The following is a 14,593-nucleotide window of genomic DNA, read 5'->3' as shown; positions in this document are numbered from 1 at the left end:
CCGATTGTTTATTTGAGCAGTTGGAAATAAAATATGAATAGACTGTATCATTAATGTGTTTACTTTAAATTATTTTAAATTGTTAAAATACCCTTACTTTGTTATTGTTGTTATTATTATTATTATTGTTGTTGTCATTATTATTCTTTCTCTTTTAGAGAGATATTATAATTATTATTAGGGTTCCTTTATGATGCTGCAATTTTTTTTTTAGCATTGATAATGTTTTAATTGTATACCATTAGATTTAATCAATGGTATACAATATTTGTTTTAAAAAAATAACTTAAAAATAATTGTAACCTGTCTTAACCATTTAAACGGGTGGAGAATTTTTGTAAAGCAACTGTAGCCACCCTTGAAGTTTGAAATAATTTCACTTGAATAACATATTTTATTCAAAAATCATTTTTCAACCCTCCTTTAAATTCGTAATGTGATAATTTTTTAAAAATAAATGTTTCAAAATCTATTACTATTAAACATAAAATATAGTATCTAGCAGGTTATCTAACACAAATCAAATAAATAAGTCGCAACTGTAAGATTTATATATGACATAACACCAATAAACGGCACAATTATGTATGTATATTTAAGTTAATGTCATAATTACATCAATAAACTCATGAGTGAGATTGCTTGTAAAAAAAAAAATAAAAAATAGTTGATCACACATGTTTTAATATAATTTAATATCGTATATTAAAGTACTCACTATGTTATATTCTACTAAGGACCATTATATAATTGATTACGAAGTATATATTACTTTTAACACTCATTTAGCATATCTATTTCATGAATTTATTGTTTATCTTACAATTAATATTCTTAAATGAAAGTGTAAATCTAAGTAATACAATCCTATATATTTTCATTTTATTTTCGAATATCATTTTGTTAAATTTATAAAAGTTAAATTTAATATATGTTTCTAATTAGTTTTAGTTTATGAATCATGACCGATTATTTTATTGATATTCTTTAATTATAATTCTAAAATTTTATGTCACTAAGAGTCATTACTTTTGTTATGGTAATTAATAATGACAATAAATAAAATATTACCTACAATAATATTTACTTGGAAAAGAATGAGAAAAAAGTTCTTTGTATATTTTTTTATTTTTATTCACATGATAGGAAATTATTCAAGCCTTATAAAATTTAAATTTCACAAGACTATTTTCATTTTATTTTCGCATATCACTTTGTAATTTCATAAAAGTTAAATCTAACATATATTCCTAATTAGCTTTAGCTTATGAATCATGAAAGATTATTTTATTGTTATCCTTTGATTGTAATTATGAGACTTATTGTTACTAAAACTCATTATTTATATTATGATAATTAATGGTGACAATAAATAAAATATTATGTCCAATACTATTTAAGGACAAATTGAGAAAAAAAATCCATTGTATGTTTTTATATTTCTATTATAAAAACATGGTTCGGAATATTTCAACTTAAAATTTTGACACAAAATACTCTTAATTGTTCACAATCTAATGGTCAATATTGAAAGTTAAAGTAACATTTTATGATATTATATCCTCCACCGTTGAATTACATGAAATTAATATCTTAATTTCATGCACAGGGTACCAAGTTCTATAGTAATTCTCAATATCTGAGTAAAAAAAAATGAAAAGAAAAAAAGCATTAGTAGATGAATCAGAGTCTACTAAAGTTGATGATTTGTTAATTATAATTATGATGGTGGTTTGATAATTGCCAATCAGGCATTATATTTTCACTGTTTAACCAATGTTTGATTCAATTAATTTATTTATTTTTTCTGTTTGCTCGTCTTTATGTGTGTTACACTTACACCCGTCATCTTGACAATTCAAAATGTGTTAGATTATTTATTTATGCATACGTTGAATTATTAATGTTAGTTAGATTATTTATTTATGCACGTGTGAGATTATTAAGTTAGTTGGAGTATATAACAAATAGTTTATATTCTTGTACTGGTTGTCCAAAGCAAGTATAAATATGTCTTGCGAACTATTCTTGTTTCATTTTCTCGTATGGAGATAATGTAGGGAAGCAAAGTACGGAGCAATGTACAGTTCAATTGAAAGAAAAAAATCAAGAAAGAAAGTGTCGGATGCATGGGTCCATTTTACTAGATGCGAAGGAGAACTGAGTGCTGCATATAATTCTTATGGTAAAACTTATGCTTGTCATCCTGTAAGAAACGAGAGAACTAATATGAACAATCATCTTAAGGTTTGTGAAAATTACTTGGCAACCAAAATGTTTTTGTCACGTGATGTGAATGTGAATGCAGAGGAAAATGAGTCATAGGGAAATACATATGATACAGAAGAAGCTTTTAAAAGAAAAAAGAGTAAGAAAGAGACTACGGAGAAAAGTGAGGTGAAAATATATTTAGTTGATCTGAGTGAGGATGCATGTAATGACAAATTTAATGTTTTGAGTGGTAGAAGAACAATGGCTTCTACTTTAATTTTTTTAGTAATTATTTAAAATATTTGATTTGATATATTTGAATTAATGAGAGAATATGTGAGAGAGAAATATACTATTGATTTTAACTCAAAATAATTCGGTTCGGTTCGGTTCGGTTCATTAGACAAATAAATTTAAAAACATTTAATTTAATAAAACTAAATCGAAATTTGCCCACCCCTAGTTGGCTTTGGTGGGAGGTGCTGGGTTCGCGGTGAGAGAATTAAGAGATTTACAGTTATTTTATTTATATTTTTGTATTTAATTAAAGGTAATTTGGGTATATTGAAAATTAAATCGGAGTAGTTTGATTTGATCAATCAGAGGAATGGGAACTCCTTAATCTCAAATTACTTTGGATATTACAGTATTGATTTCCATTTTCTTACTCACAAAATATGAAGTAAATACTGTCATTAAATCCTTATTCTCTAATCCCAAAAAGCAAAGACACCATAAATTTAGAAAAACGTCATTACCGCTTTGACAAAATATCCTGACTCTCTCTAATCAATCATTGACATCATCATTACAAGCCACGTCGTACATTGTATCTCTTTTGACCATGGGATTAGTTAATCCCAGTGACGTGGCGCACCTGTTACTTTGGGGTTCCTATGCACTTTCCTACTACTCGCGTACTGGATCTTCCCTCAAGCGAGGGGTGACGCAATAACTGCGGTAATTCCAGGCGGACCTGAAACACATAGATAAAAAGATTGATTTTGACTGGCACTTGGAATCCGCCGAGTAGTCAGTAATCCACCGACTATCTATAAATAATCCCGTTTTCTAAACGCGGTCGCTCGTGTTTCCTGTCGCGTTCGAAAGAAGATATTTTGTTTCGTTCTTTTTTTTAAAAAGCATCTCCGAAACCCTAACCCTAGCTTCGTCAACGATCTCTCATCTTTTCACTCAACTCGGTAAGTTTCTCTACTCATGCGACAATTGTTGGCGAAAATCCTATCGCTGTATGCATGCGATTGTTTCTCTTTTGGTGAATCTGTTATCTGCTTTGAGAAGTAGTCTCTTGATAGATGGTAGTAGTTTGGTAATTCGTTTAATATAGAATTGTTATTATCATTTTTTATTTTCTTATTGCATTATAGTAATTTTTGTCTGAGGAACAGAGGAAGTATGAAAGTGTTAAAAAGTTAATTTTTTTTTTTACTATTCTAGTTTTTGCGTGAAATTTCTTTTGATAAAATTAGGTTTTGTAGCTGAGCTGCTCTTTATGTTTAGTTTGTAGCTTTTAATGCTGTAATTATATGTTTCATCTATAGCTCTTGTTGTTATATGTAATTCTCTGCTTGGTTGGTGAGAAAATGGGGGATGAAAGATTAACTTTGTATCTTCAGATTTGATGCTCCTTTATTCTTAAACTAAAAGAGTCTTGAAAATATTTTTAACTGATTTAAGCTGCACAACAAGTGATAAGCTGGATAATTTGTAACTGTAACTGAGATGTTTTGTGCTTTATAAATTTATTTATTTATTTTTTTAACGGTGGAAGATGGAGCTCCCTGCTAATAAGCCCCCACCTCCTTGCTTTTTGTTGGTAAAAGTAGAGCTAGCTCTTTGTTGCCCTGATTTTCCAATGTAGCTTGCTCATAGGCTTACCACTTTTGTATTTAGTTGCCATTTCTTGCTCTGTTCTTTTTTTCTTTTTTTTTGTTTCCATACATAACCCTGTTGCATTTTATCAGATGGCAACTAAACCTCTCTCTAGCGAGGCAATTGCTCTCACAGAAAAGAAAATGGACATGACTCTTGGTATGCGATTAATTTTTGGATTTTTTTTCTTCTTTGTGTCAGATTTTTGTTTAATTAATTGTCTACTCATGGATTTTTTGTTTTTGTGTCGTAATAGATGACATTATTAAAATGTCCAAAAATACTTCAACTAAAGCTAAGCAGCAGCAAAGGGCTCCAGTAAGATATTAGACACTTAGAAACAAGTTTATTCATTTGGTATGATATGTTCCTGGTAGTTTTTTTGTTATATGACTAATGTTTTAATGTTTATTGTATTTTTGTACAGAACAAAAGCCGGAAAGTTTTTAATAATGCTGTTCAGGATAAGTCTTTGAAAGTGCGACAATATATGAGCTCAAGATCATCTCTTAGACAGGTAAAGACTGCTGGCAGTGCTAAATTGTTATGTTTGAGCTTTGTTGATGGATTCTGATATGACTGCTTGATGTTTGATCATCAGGGTGTTTTAGCTCAGAGAAGGTCAAATTTCCAGCGTAACCATTTCCCTATGGCAACTGAGGTAGCACGGATGACTGCGGTTGCTGCTGCTCGCAATAGAGCTTTTAATGGTAGCATGGTGGCTAATAAAATGAGCAGAGCAAGGTATTAAGCTGCTCTTGATTAAATCCAAATCCTTAAATTTAGTGACAATGAAATTATGAGTAAAGTTGGTTACTATTTTGCAGGTAAATCATGGTCTTATAATATTGATGGTGTCTCCTATGTGCTTCGGGTTAAATTTATGTCAGCTCGTGTATTTTATAGTACTCCTGGTTTTGGTAGCAAGTGGCCAATCTGATTGAGAGTTTTTTAAAATAGACTGTTTCGGTTCATGCCATAAAAGAATAGAATGTCTGCATAATAGTCTTCATAAATGTGATATGAAGAGTTTTGCCAATTAGGTTAAGTGGCACACATATCTTTTGGCCATTTGTGGGCTCCTTTGGAGAAGCTGTCATATTTTTTTGTTTGGCTGTGAAGAATCTGGTTCCATGCGATGAGCAAGAAGATATGATGCAATGGAGATGGGTGCAAACATACAATAAGTCTGATATGGGGTTTTGATGTTGTGGCAAGCATAGTATTTTGATGAGAGCTATAATTTGCGCATTGTGCAAATTATAGCTCTGCATGTTAGCTGGTTGATTGCATTGATAGATAATTTCTTTTCCTACCAAGCTATGATCAAGGGGGTTTTTGGTTACACTATCATGCGTGGCTGTTGTAATTTAGATTAGTTGGTTATGCTTTTTTGTTGTTCTGAAGAGTTGTGATTATGATGTCTTCACCTGCATCATCAGTATTCTCTTGAGGCTGTACTCGATGATGAATTCTGCTACCTGCTTTCTCTCCAGAGTCATGTCATTTGCTGCTGGTTCATCTGTTTTCCTTTATCCATTTTCCACCAATTTACTTGGAAATTCAAGTATCTTTCACCAGGTGGGAAGCTATTGAATGAGCATATGGGTGCATCATTGGTGCTAATCTTTTAAAGGGGGTTTCTGGACTGTGGAACTTCCCTTGTTTCTCTAGTCAGTTGACTGATGCCACATCTTTGTGTATTCCTAGTTTTGTCCCATAACTGGTTGTCATTTGCTTTAAGAACCGTTGACTGGAACCTACAAAACTGACAAGGATGTTTGGGTGAAGGTTGGTGTTGTGAACAAAATCTGAGTTCTGAATTTTGGGCGAAACTGAAATTTTTGTGCTGTAAATGGTCATAATCAATTGGAGGCTCTTGGAGTCTTGTAAATGGTTATTGGAGGGCACATTTTAAATGGGTGTAAATGGTTAATGGAGGGTACACCTTAGATGGGTGTGGGAGCAGAATTTGTGGTCTCCTGTAGGTAGATAGGTTTGTATGGCTGGTGTGTTATTTTTGTTGTTTTCAAGAAGGATTGGCAGTTGTGTAGGGGGAACTTGCTGGTTTGGACTGCTTGGAGAATTGGCCCTTGCGGTTGGTCCCTGATCTGCTGCTACATGGTTGTCTCCTTATTTGTGATATCAGAGCATTTCATTTACTGTATGAGCTTGAGCCCCACAGTTTGTCTGCGATTGGAAAACTATTGTGGATTAAAAAGAAACGGGAGAATAGCTCTTTCCTCTTCTTGAAGTGCCTTTATTTATCCTGCAATGGTTTTTCTTATCTTTTTGTTAGTTCAATATGATAAGGATCCATGATGGTAAGACTCTCTAGTCTTGAACTGAGTGGTTGTGTATAGTGCTTTCGAGTGACTGATTAATACCTCTTGGATGGTACTTGCATCTCTTGTCGGAAACAGCCTCTTGATTGTATATGCTGTTTCAATTCTCCAATCATTATCCCCTTTATATTTATGTATGCAGGGTTGGAGCTGTGCCTGTTCAGAGGAGGGCTGCAAATGGGGGCTTTGCTGGAAAGGTATCTTTCCATTTAATTTTCTATTTTCCACTAAGATGTATTCTACAAAATAACAGTTGTGTCCTATGAGTAAGAAAGGTAGATTTATGAGTATTTTCTAGATGAATGGTGTTATTTTGCATCTAATAATGCACGTGTTTTCATATGGCTTGGGTATGTGTATGACCGACTTAGGTTCATTTGGAATTGACCAATTCTGAGTGCTCATTGAGCTTTATTTACATTATAGAAACTTAACTAGAATGTGAGGATATCAACGTTCTAGGTTGATAAGAGTAATCAACTAGTAGATTTACTTGACTGTTTCTAAATTTGTTGTATGACTTAGTGGTGAGGATATCAACGTTCTAGGTTGATAATAGTAATCAACTAGTAGATTTACTTGACTGTTTCTAAATTTGTTGTATGACTTAGTGGTTTATCACTATGGGTCTCCGAAGTGTTAAATATTAATTTGCTGCTTTTAAAACTGTTTTATGACTTTGTGATTTAGCAATATGTGTCCCCAAAGTGTTAAACATTATTTTGCTTGAGGTTTAATGATTTGAAAGTCATCAATCTTGATAGAGTATCTGCTTTGCAGCCACGGATGAAGCAACAACAGCACCTGCGTCAGGAGGATAATGCTGTGCCAAAGCAGAGGCCTCAAACGCTGGACTCGCTTTTTGCTAATATGAAGGAGCGGAGGATGAAAGCCTTCTCACCCGCAAATAATGGTGGTGGTGTACAACTCAATGGGGGTGGCCGTGGTGGACGTCCGAGAGTGCCCTGGGCTAGAGGCCGTTTTGGCAACTAATGCCATGTTACTTCAAAGGATTTGATTCATATTTCTGTACTATGAGTTGAATGGTGGTACTTATGGCAGTTGATTTTTTTTTTCTTCCATACCCAGTCAGTGGAGGTTGGTTTAGCCCAGAATGCCCAAATCTAAAAGCTAGTGTTTCTTCATTCTTCCTTCTAAATGTTTTGCTTCCTTTGTCTTCAACATTTTGGATATGAGACTACTTGTATTCTTCTTGGTGTTCCATTTGAGCAATGTATAGAAGCAGTCTTTCGATCACTGTCTGGTTCGCTTGAATTGCGCATGTGAAACATATGTTGCTGTAGCATTGGGCTGCCCGTACTTCTGAGTTATCTACTGCAGGCAGTGGAAGTTACTGTAAACTTTCACCGTTGTGCACGAATGTGATTCGTTACGATGCTGCTTGTGGTTGGAAATGCCCATTGTGTGTCTATCGACCGTCCAACAACTGCTGCGGGGTACCAGCCTGCGTCTCCCGTGCGTACCAACATTAATGCTATTTGTGGGCGTTGGATCCTCGTCGTTAGATTTGTTTGACGGGATAAATGGTTAAAAATTTTATTAAAAGAGTAAAGATAAAAATTTCAAAGTTAAAATGAATGTTACCGGAACAAATGTGGATGGCAATCGAAGATGGCTACGTGGATTCATGACATACGCACACCTTGTACCGTCCTTTAATTTTAACGAAAAACGACCTCAAGTTACTCATCGTTATCTTATCGCAACTAACACTGGCGGACCGTTTACAAAGGCTCACTTTGAGTTTTCGTTCTCAGTCACCTGAAAAAAGGAAAAAGAAAAATAAAAAAAAATGACTTTAAACCTAAGCTTGTGCTCTCCTAATTTTATCTCCAGTTCTTCCACACCACGCTTCGGGAAAATTCATGAAACATCTTCAAATCCAAACAATAATACTAGTGCTCTCTTGTCATTTCTACTAGCCGCCAAGAAAGCAACGAGATTAAGAGGTTTTAGAATAGAAGCTTCGTTGAGTGAAAGCGAAAACGGCGTTGTGGAGGAGGAGTTGCTGAGTAGAGTATCGGGTGCAAAGGATGCGAGTGAAGTGCTCGAGATAGTCGCTGAAAGTTCCAAGCGAAGTGGTGGCGTTTTAACTGTTGATGAATGTTGTTTAATCATTAATGCTGCCATTGATCGTGGTAATACTGATTTGGCTTTGTCCATTTTCTATGCCATGCGTTCTAGCTTTGATCAAGGTACGGATACATAATTTATTTAAGGCACAATTTTCGTTTTCCTTTTATCACTATGGATATGTTTGTGATTTTGGATGAATTGCCACTGGAAGGGAATATCACTAGCTATTGACCATAATTCGGTGTTTGGTACATAAACATTAGCCGCTTATTAAGTAAAAATATACTCTACTTCAATTGCAAAGTTCAAAAATAAAATAAAATATACATAAATAAACGGAAGCACAAAAGTTCAAGGTTGTCTAGAGTGGATGTTTGCTGCTATTATTATTATTATTTTAATGCATTTGGGTAACTTTTTTGTATAAGGAGTCATTAAAAAATAATAAATTATGAAATTCACTATGTATAATAAGTTGAAACTTTTGCATCTATAATTTTTCAAAATGCCAACATCTACTCTAGATAAGCACTCTGTTACAAATATGTCTTAAATCCCATTTTGGTTGTTGACCGATTATTGTTATAACTAATTATTATTATTATTATTATTATTATTATTATTATTATTATTATTATTATTATTATTATTATTAATTTCCATGGGTGATTAGAGTACAATGACATCGTTGATATAATATGTACATGGGCAGGTTTTAGTGAAAATGGCACTTTAGTCGACAGATGGAAATGGTCGAGGCCGGATGTAAGTGTGTACACATCATTAGTTCAAAGTCTTGCAGCTTCATTAAAGGTTTCAGATGCCCTTAGGTTGATTGACGATATTAGCCGGGTGGGAGTTTCTCCTGGCGAAGAGGTAAAAAGTGGTACTTTTTTTCTCTGATGTACAAGCAAACTGCGAATAAAATTACAAGTACCATTATTTATTCTAATGATTGTCTCTTGAAGCTATTGCATTATGAATGTACTCTATTGGAGTTCTCTCTTGGAGATTGCTTTAATAAATAAGTGTATTATGAGCAGGTTCCCTTTGGGAAAGTCGTGAGATGTCCCACTTGTTTGATAGCTGTAGCTGTTGCTCAGCCTCAACATGGTATTCAGGTATATATGTTACCCACAACATTTTTTATGATTATTTGGTATCTATTCTGCTTTGGAAATATCTATATTCTCTTAGTATATTTGTTCAGGTCATAAGTGAATCACGCCAGTGACTTCAAGTGTGATTTTCTTCTCTGAAATATCTATTTGTTCTGGTCACATGAACATTTATGGACTGCATTCTGCTTATTATTTTTCCGTTATTTATAGAGATGCAATAATGTTGCTGCTGCAGATTGTATCTTGTGCCAAATGCCGCTACAAGTATGAGCTTGTATCTGGTGACATAGTTAGTATTCACTCAGAAGAAATCAGGTTGCTTTTTGCTCCTTCTAGTTAATTCTGTCAAGTGAGCTGTCACTCACAGTATTTTTCCAATTGGTTTTGCTTGGGTTTCTGTTTTGGAAATTTTTTTTTTTTGTGCGACATAAAACAACTTCAAACTTGTAGCCCAGAGCATACCTGCTATTGATAAAAATACAATTTGAAGCGTTATATTCCATTTTACCATTTTACAGTTTTTTGTTGATGACATTTAAATTCGTGTATGGTGTTGATGCTGGATATTCACTTTTCTAAGGAACTGCTCCTGCCGAACGCAGCATGGATATTCCAGCTTGGAAAAGGGGGCTAAGATTTCTGCAAATAATGAAGCAAAGAATCCCTGCTGCAGTTCACTCTATAGTGGTATAGTTTCATTGATTCTGAAATCAGAGTGTCTAAATGAAAACTCTTCTATCCTGTAAAATTATCAGGTCTAGTTTCACCTTGCCAATATGACGAACGGAAAAAGTAACAAAGTTTAGCTGATCATCTGTATTATTGGCAGTGGACTTGCTCCACTCGAACCTTCTGTAATCAGTTCTTTTCTTCATTTGCCAGGTTCAGACTCCTTCTGGCATGGCACGTACACATAGGTTTGCTACCGAAACAGTTGATCTCCCCGCACAAGTAGGGGAAAGGATAACAGTTTCTTCGGCAGCCCCATCGAATGTCTATAGGGAGGTGGGCCCCTTTAAATTTTCTCCAAAGGCCCTCAATTTCTACCCTGGAGAACCTTTGTGCCTTACAAACCATAAAGATGGCCGAGAATCACAATTATTAAGAGCCCCAACTAAAGATAGAAACCATTCTTTACTTAACCCAGTCAGCCTCGTTCCTCTTCTGGCAGTTCTTGCCACTGGAGATGCTGCCTCAAGAGTAATTGATCCCAGCTTGCCTCAGTTCCTTTCAGTTGCAGCTGTTGCATCTCTTGCAGTTGGCGTAACTTTAAACAACTTGATTTTCCCCCAGCTGAGTCAGGTAAGCTAGTATCATACATTTATACTACATTTTCATTCCTTGTATTTACCTTTTGAAATATTGCTTGACTGAATTCCAAGTATTCTTTAAGACTGTATCATTCGAGAGAATGCAAGTACATATTGCTTAATTCATTTTTCAAACGTTAGCTTCCTCAAAAGTCCGTAGACACAATTGCTATCAGGCAACAGCTTTTATCTCAGTATGACTTGCTTCAATCTCGCATCAAGGACCTAAAAGAAGCTGCTGAAAAAGAGGTACTCTTCCTTCCTAATTGAAACTTGGTATGCACCTATATTTTGAGTGAAAAATTTTAAGTTATGGGAACAAATATCTTTTGCTGAAATGATAAAAGTGAAGAATGTAAATCTGATTAATAAATATGACTGTGTGGTAAAGAATTGCCTCGTAAAATATTTTGAGATGAGTTCTTCTTATAAGTAGATTAATAGAATCATTTAACCTTCAAAATAAATCTTGGATATTCTCTCATCAACAATGTTCTGTCCTCTGACAAGTTGTCAGTGCTATACATTCAGATGCAATTAATCACCGCATCACACAATAATAAGAATTACGGTTAACTAATTTTACTTCAATATTTCATGGATCCACCAGAGCATTTGATGTATATGACAAGTTTGTTGTCTTGATATGTAGGTTTGGATGTTGGCTCGGATGTGTCAACTAGAGAACAAAATTTATGCTGTAGGAGAACCTTCATATCGGTGAAATCCTCTGAACTTGCCTAGAATTCCTTAATAGCGCATAATGATTGCTGAATGTTGTTTCAAAATTTCATTTAATTGACTACATTCGTTAGGACATTGAGGGTATTTTGGCTGTAATTTATTAGTATTTTTTATTTTCTTTTATCGAAAGTGGCTGTAGTTTTTTAGGCTGAAACCACACATTTCCTCCTTTTTAGTGCTCGGAAAAGTAGAGTCAAAAGGGTACGAGAAGGCTTGCAAAATTCCCTAAGGGGACGGATTGAATTGATTGACAGTTATGCAAGGGTATATTTGATAATTAGAAGGGATATGTTACTCCCTCACCACTGTATATTCAGTTTCTTCTTAAATAATGCAATCACCTAATGTATACTGGTGCCATTTATTTTTCAGATTTCTTCAATGATTGAAATTGAGATAGAAATGGACTCTGATGTTCTTGCTGCGGAATCAGTGAGCAGTGCAGTATGTGATATTCATATAAAACCTCTTTTATGTCTCCATCTGCTCCAATAAAATTATTTGACCAAGTGACTCTTTTTTCCAGGAAAGCATTTCAGAACAGATACAGCAAATCATGGAACTTGAAAATCTTGAAGAGGCATCTTTCCTTCACTTGAAGCAATTTTTCCCCAGTGACTTGGATTTTAATCATTTTATATAAGTGAAACTTGCCTGATTTGACCGTTTAAGCAAAGCTCACATGAATATTTAGTTATTTACCTTTGAAAAGCAAGTTGAAAGTTGAAACAACCTAGGCATCACTTAATTTCCTCTGCTTATGGGAGATTACACATTTGACTCCTTGTTGACGCACAAAACCTCATGCGCACACACACATTATTTTCCACGTAGGTCTAGGTATACTTTTCCTGATATTTTCTTTTCATTATGATCTTGATGATGTCATAACTCATCCGTTGGTCTTAATCTTCCTTGAGTTCTTATGCAACTTGCATAGCATTCAGCTTTTCATTCTCCTCCATCCTCTTTTACTGCAGAAATGGAGATTACAGGCTGAAGCAAATGATGAGGCAGAAAGACTAATTAATTCCCAAGCTATGCCCACAGAACAGTCTTAGCTACATGCTTGGAGTATATCTGACTCTCGTAAATACGCTTTGCTTATTATCAAAACCGTGTTTCTTGAAGCATTCCATCTTTCCTCTCCAAAAGATGATTTTGGTTGGATCAGTTGAAAACGGGCTGCCATTTCTTCCTAAATTAGTATCATATGATTCTGAACACTAATATGCTTAACAAATGACTTGAAAAGATTTTAATCTATGCATGATTGGAAATCAAGGAATGGTGGAATGAGATGTTAGATGCTTGGTTTTTCACGGAGAATGTCCGTTTCAGCAGGCAATTTGAGTAAATTGCAATTCATATGTACATTACTGTCCCGTGCAAATTGTAATAGTGAAGTTCATTGCCTATTTTGTAAGTGATGACTGGTGAATACATGCATTTATATAAACACGCAGCATTTTGTTTGTATCATTCTATAATGAGTGGTAAAGGCCATGATGTTTATACTTTATGGACTAAGGATTAGGTCCTCTGTGGAGTTTTTAATAATTTTATGTCATGTTTTTAAAAAAAAAAAAAAATTTATGTCGTGTGTATTCTTTAATGATAATTTATTTATCAAGATTTTTTTTTGAGTGGGCTATTTAAGTCCACTAATTTACTTTCTATATCCCTTTTTAATTAAGAATTTTATTATTTAAATAAGTTCTGAAAAAATTACTTAGTTAATTTTTTTTCTCTTCTCAATTTCTCATATTTTTATCAATTCATTCAAATATATTCTTTTAGCTGCAAACAATTGGTATCATTAGGTAAGAGAAACAAAATTCACCATTTAAAAATAAACATCAATAATTTTTTTTAATCATAAAAGTTAATAAATATCAAAAAATTATTTTTATCAAAATATCAAGAAAAAAGTCTTAGATATAAAAAATAAAAACATATAAATTATGATATACTAAAATTTGTTCGTTGTTAGTAGTTCCAAAATTTTAATTAAAATCCAAATGATGTGTTTTTGTTTTTATTAAGAAGAGATAAAAGTAAATTAAATCTTATCCATAAAATTATTTAAATCACATTTATGAAAATCTCCTTCTAAAATTAAGAAAGATTAAATTAGAAGGACATCCAAATTCATTAATTATTTAATTTAATGCGGCTTACCCTAATCGTGTTTGTTTCAAATTCTATAAATAAAGAGTAAAAAAAAAACAAAAAATAATCCTCCACGCACCGGTGACAGGACGTTGTATTTCGCTTTGTCAATGGTATGGGTTATGGCATCGCCGGTTTTCTCATGATCAAGTATTCCAAGTGAACTCTTATTCCTTGTCTTCCAAAACCTGACAGATTGGGATGATATCGCAAGATGTTCAGCAGTCTGTCTGGCATGGCGATCTGCCATTAAAACGGATTTTCAGAAACTCAAACTGATATCCCCTCCTTTCTTATTGCTCTCCAACTACAACGAATATAAAATTCCCACAAACACTCAATCTTGCATCTTCTTCAAACCCCAGACAAATAAAACATATGAAATATCATTGCCAGAAGAATTAAAGGGCAGATGGTTTTCGAGTACATTCTTTGGATGGCTGCTAACAGTTGGAAGTCCAACACAAAATATTTGTCTCTGGAATCCTTTTACCAAGTCCAAAGTCGAGTTACCACCACCACCACATCCACAAGAGACAGAATCCTTCTGCACACTCAACGGCTTGAAAGTGATCACATCTGCACGCCCTCAAGATCCCAACTGCCTAGTTCTTGCTTTAGAATGTCCCGTACATGTGCAGACCCGGAGACACATCGTCATGGACCAAGGTACAAGAACACATGCCCCCTTGTTACGATT

General features: G+C 34.0%; 2 protein-coding genes across 4 annotated transcripts; both read left to right on the top strand.

Annotated features, from left to right (window-relative positions):
- The first annotated feature begins 3,140 nt into the window (after positions 1–3,140).
- Positions 3,141–6,646, top strand: LOC112100192. Its single transcript, XM_024188838.1, has 7 exons — positions 3,141–3,413; positions 4,197–4,263; positions 4,361–4,422; positions 4,532–4,621; positions 4,706–4,848; positions 4,932–6,428; positions 6,592–6,646. Exons 2-6 carry the CDS (start codon positions 4,197–4,199, stop codon positions 4,933–4,935), a joined length of 366 nt encoding a protein of 121 aa, XP_024044606.1. The 5' UTR covers positions 3,141–3,413; the 3' UTR covers positions 4,936–6,428; positions 6,592–6,646.
- LOC18049585 lies at positions 6,558–13,203 on the top strand. 3 transcript variants are annotated; one of them, XR_002906512.1, is made up of 13 exons: positions 6,558–6,646; positions 7,230–8,665; positions 9,259–9,422; positions 9,590–9,667; positions 9,903–9,982; positions 10,270–10,354; positions 10,550–10,969; positions 11,119–11,226; positions 11,630–11,697; positions 11,898–11,985; positions 12,094–12,165; positions 12,248–12,561; positions 12,702–12,791. XR_002906512.1 is itself a non-coding variant. In XM_024188836.1 (13 exons), the coding sequence occupies exons 2-13, from the start codon at positions 8,263–8,265 to the stop codon at positions 12,780–12,782; spliced, it is 1,701 nt and encodes a 566-aa protein (XP_024044604.1). In that variant the 5' UTR covers positions 6,558–6,646; positions 7,230–8,262; the 3' UTR covers positions 12,783–13,203. The 3 variants fall into 3 exon arrangements, 2 of the variants coding, with proteins under 2 accessions (XP_024044604.1, XP_024044605.1); XM_024188836.1 differs by having other exon boundaries at positions 12,248–12,301; positions 12,702–13,203; XM_024188837.1 differs by lacking the exons at positions 11,630–11,697; positions 11,898–11,985 and having other exon boundaries at positions 12,248–12,301; positions 12,702–13,203.
- Positions 13,204–14,593: the final 1,390 nt, after the last annotated feature.

Source organism: Citrus clementina, unplaced genomic scaffold (assembly GCF_000493195.1).
Source record: "Citrus clementina cultivar Clemenules unplaced genomic scaffold, Citrus_clementina_v1.0 scaffold_3, whole genome shotgun sequence".
Taxonomy (NCBI): domain Eukaryota; kingdom Viridiplantae; phylum Streptophyta; class Magnoliopsida; order Sapindales; family Rutaceae; genus Citrus; species Citrus x clementina.
The sequence above is the reverse complement of the archived record's forward strand: the minus strand, read 5'-3'. Positions and strand labels throughout refer to the sequence as shown.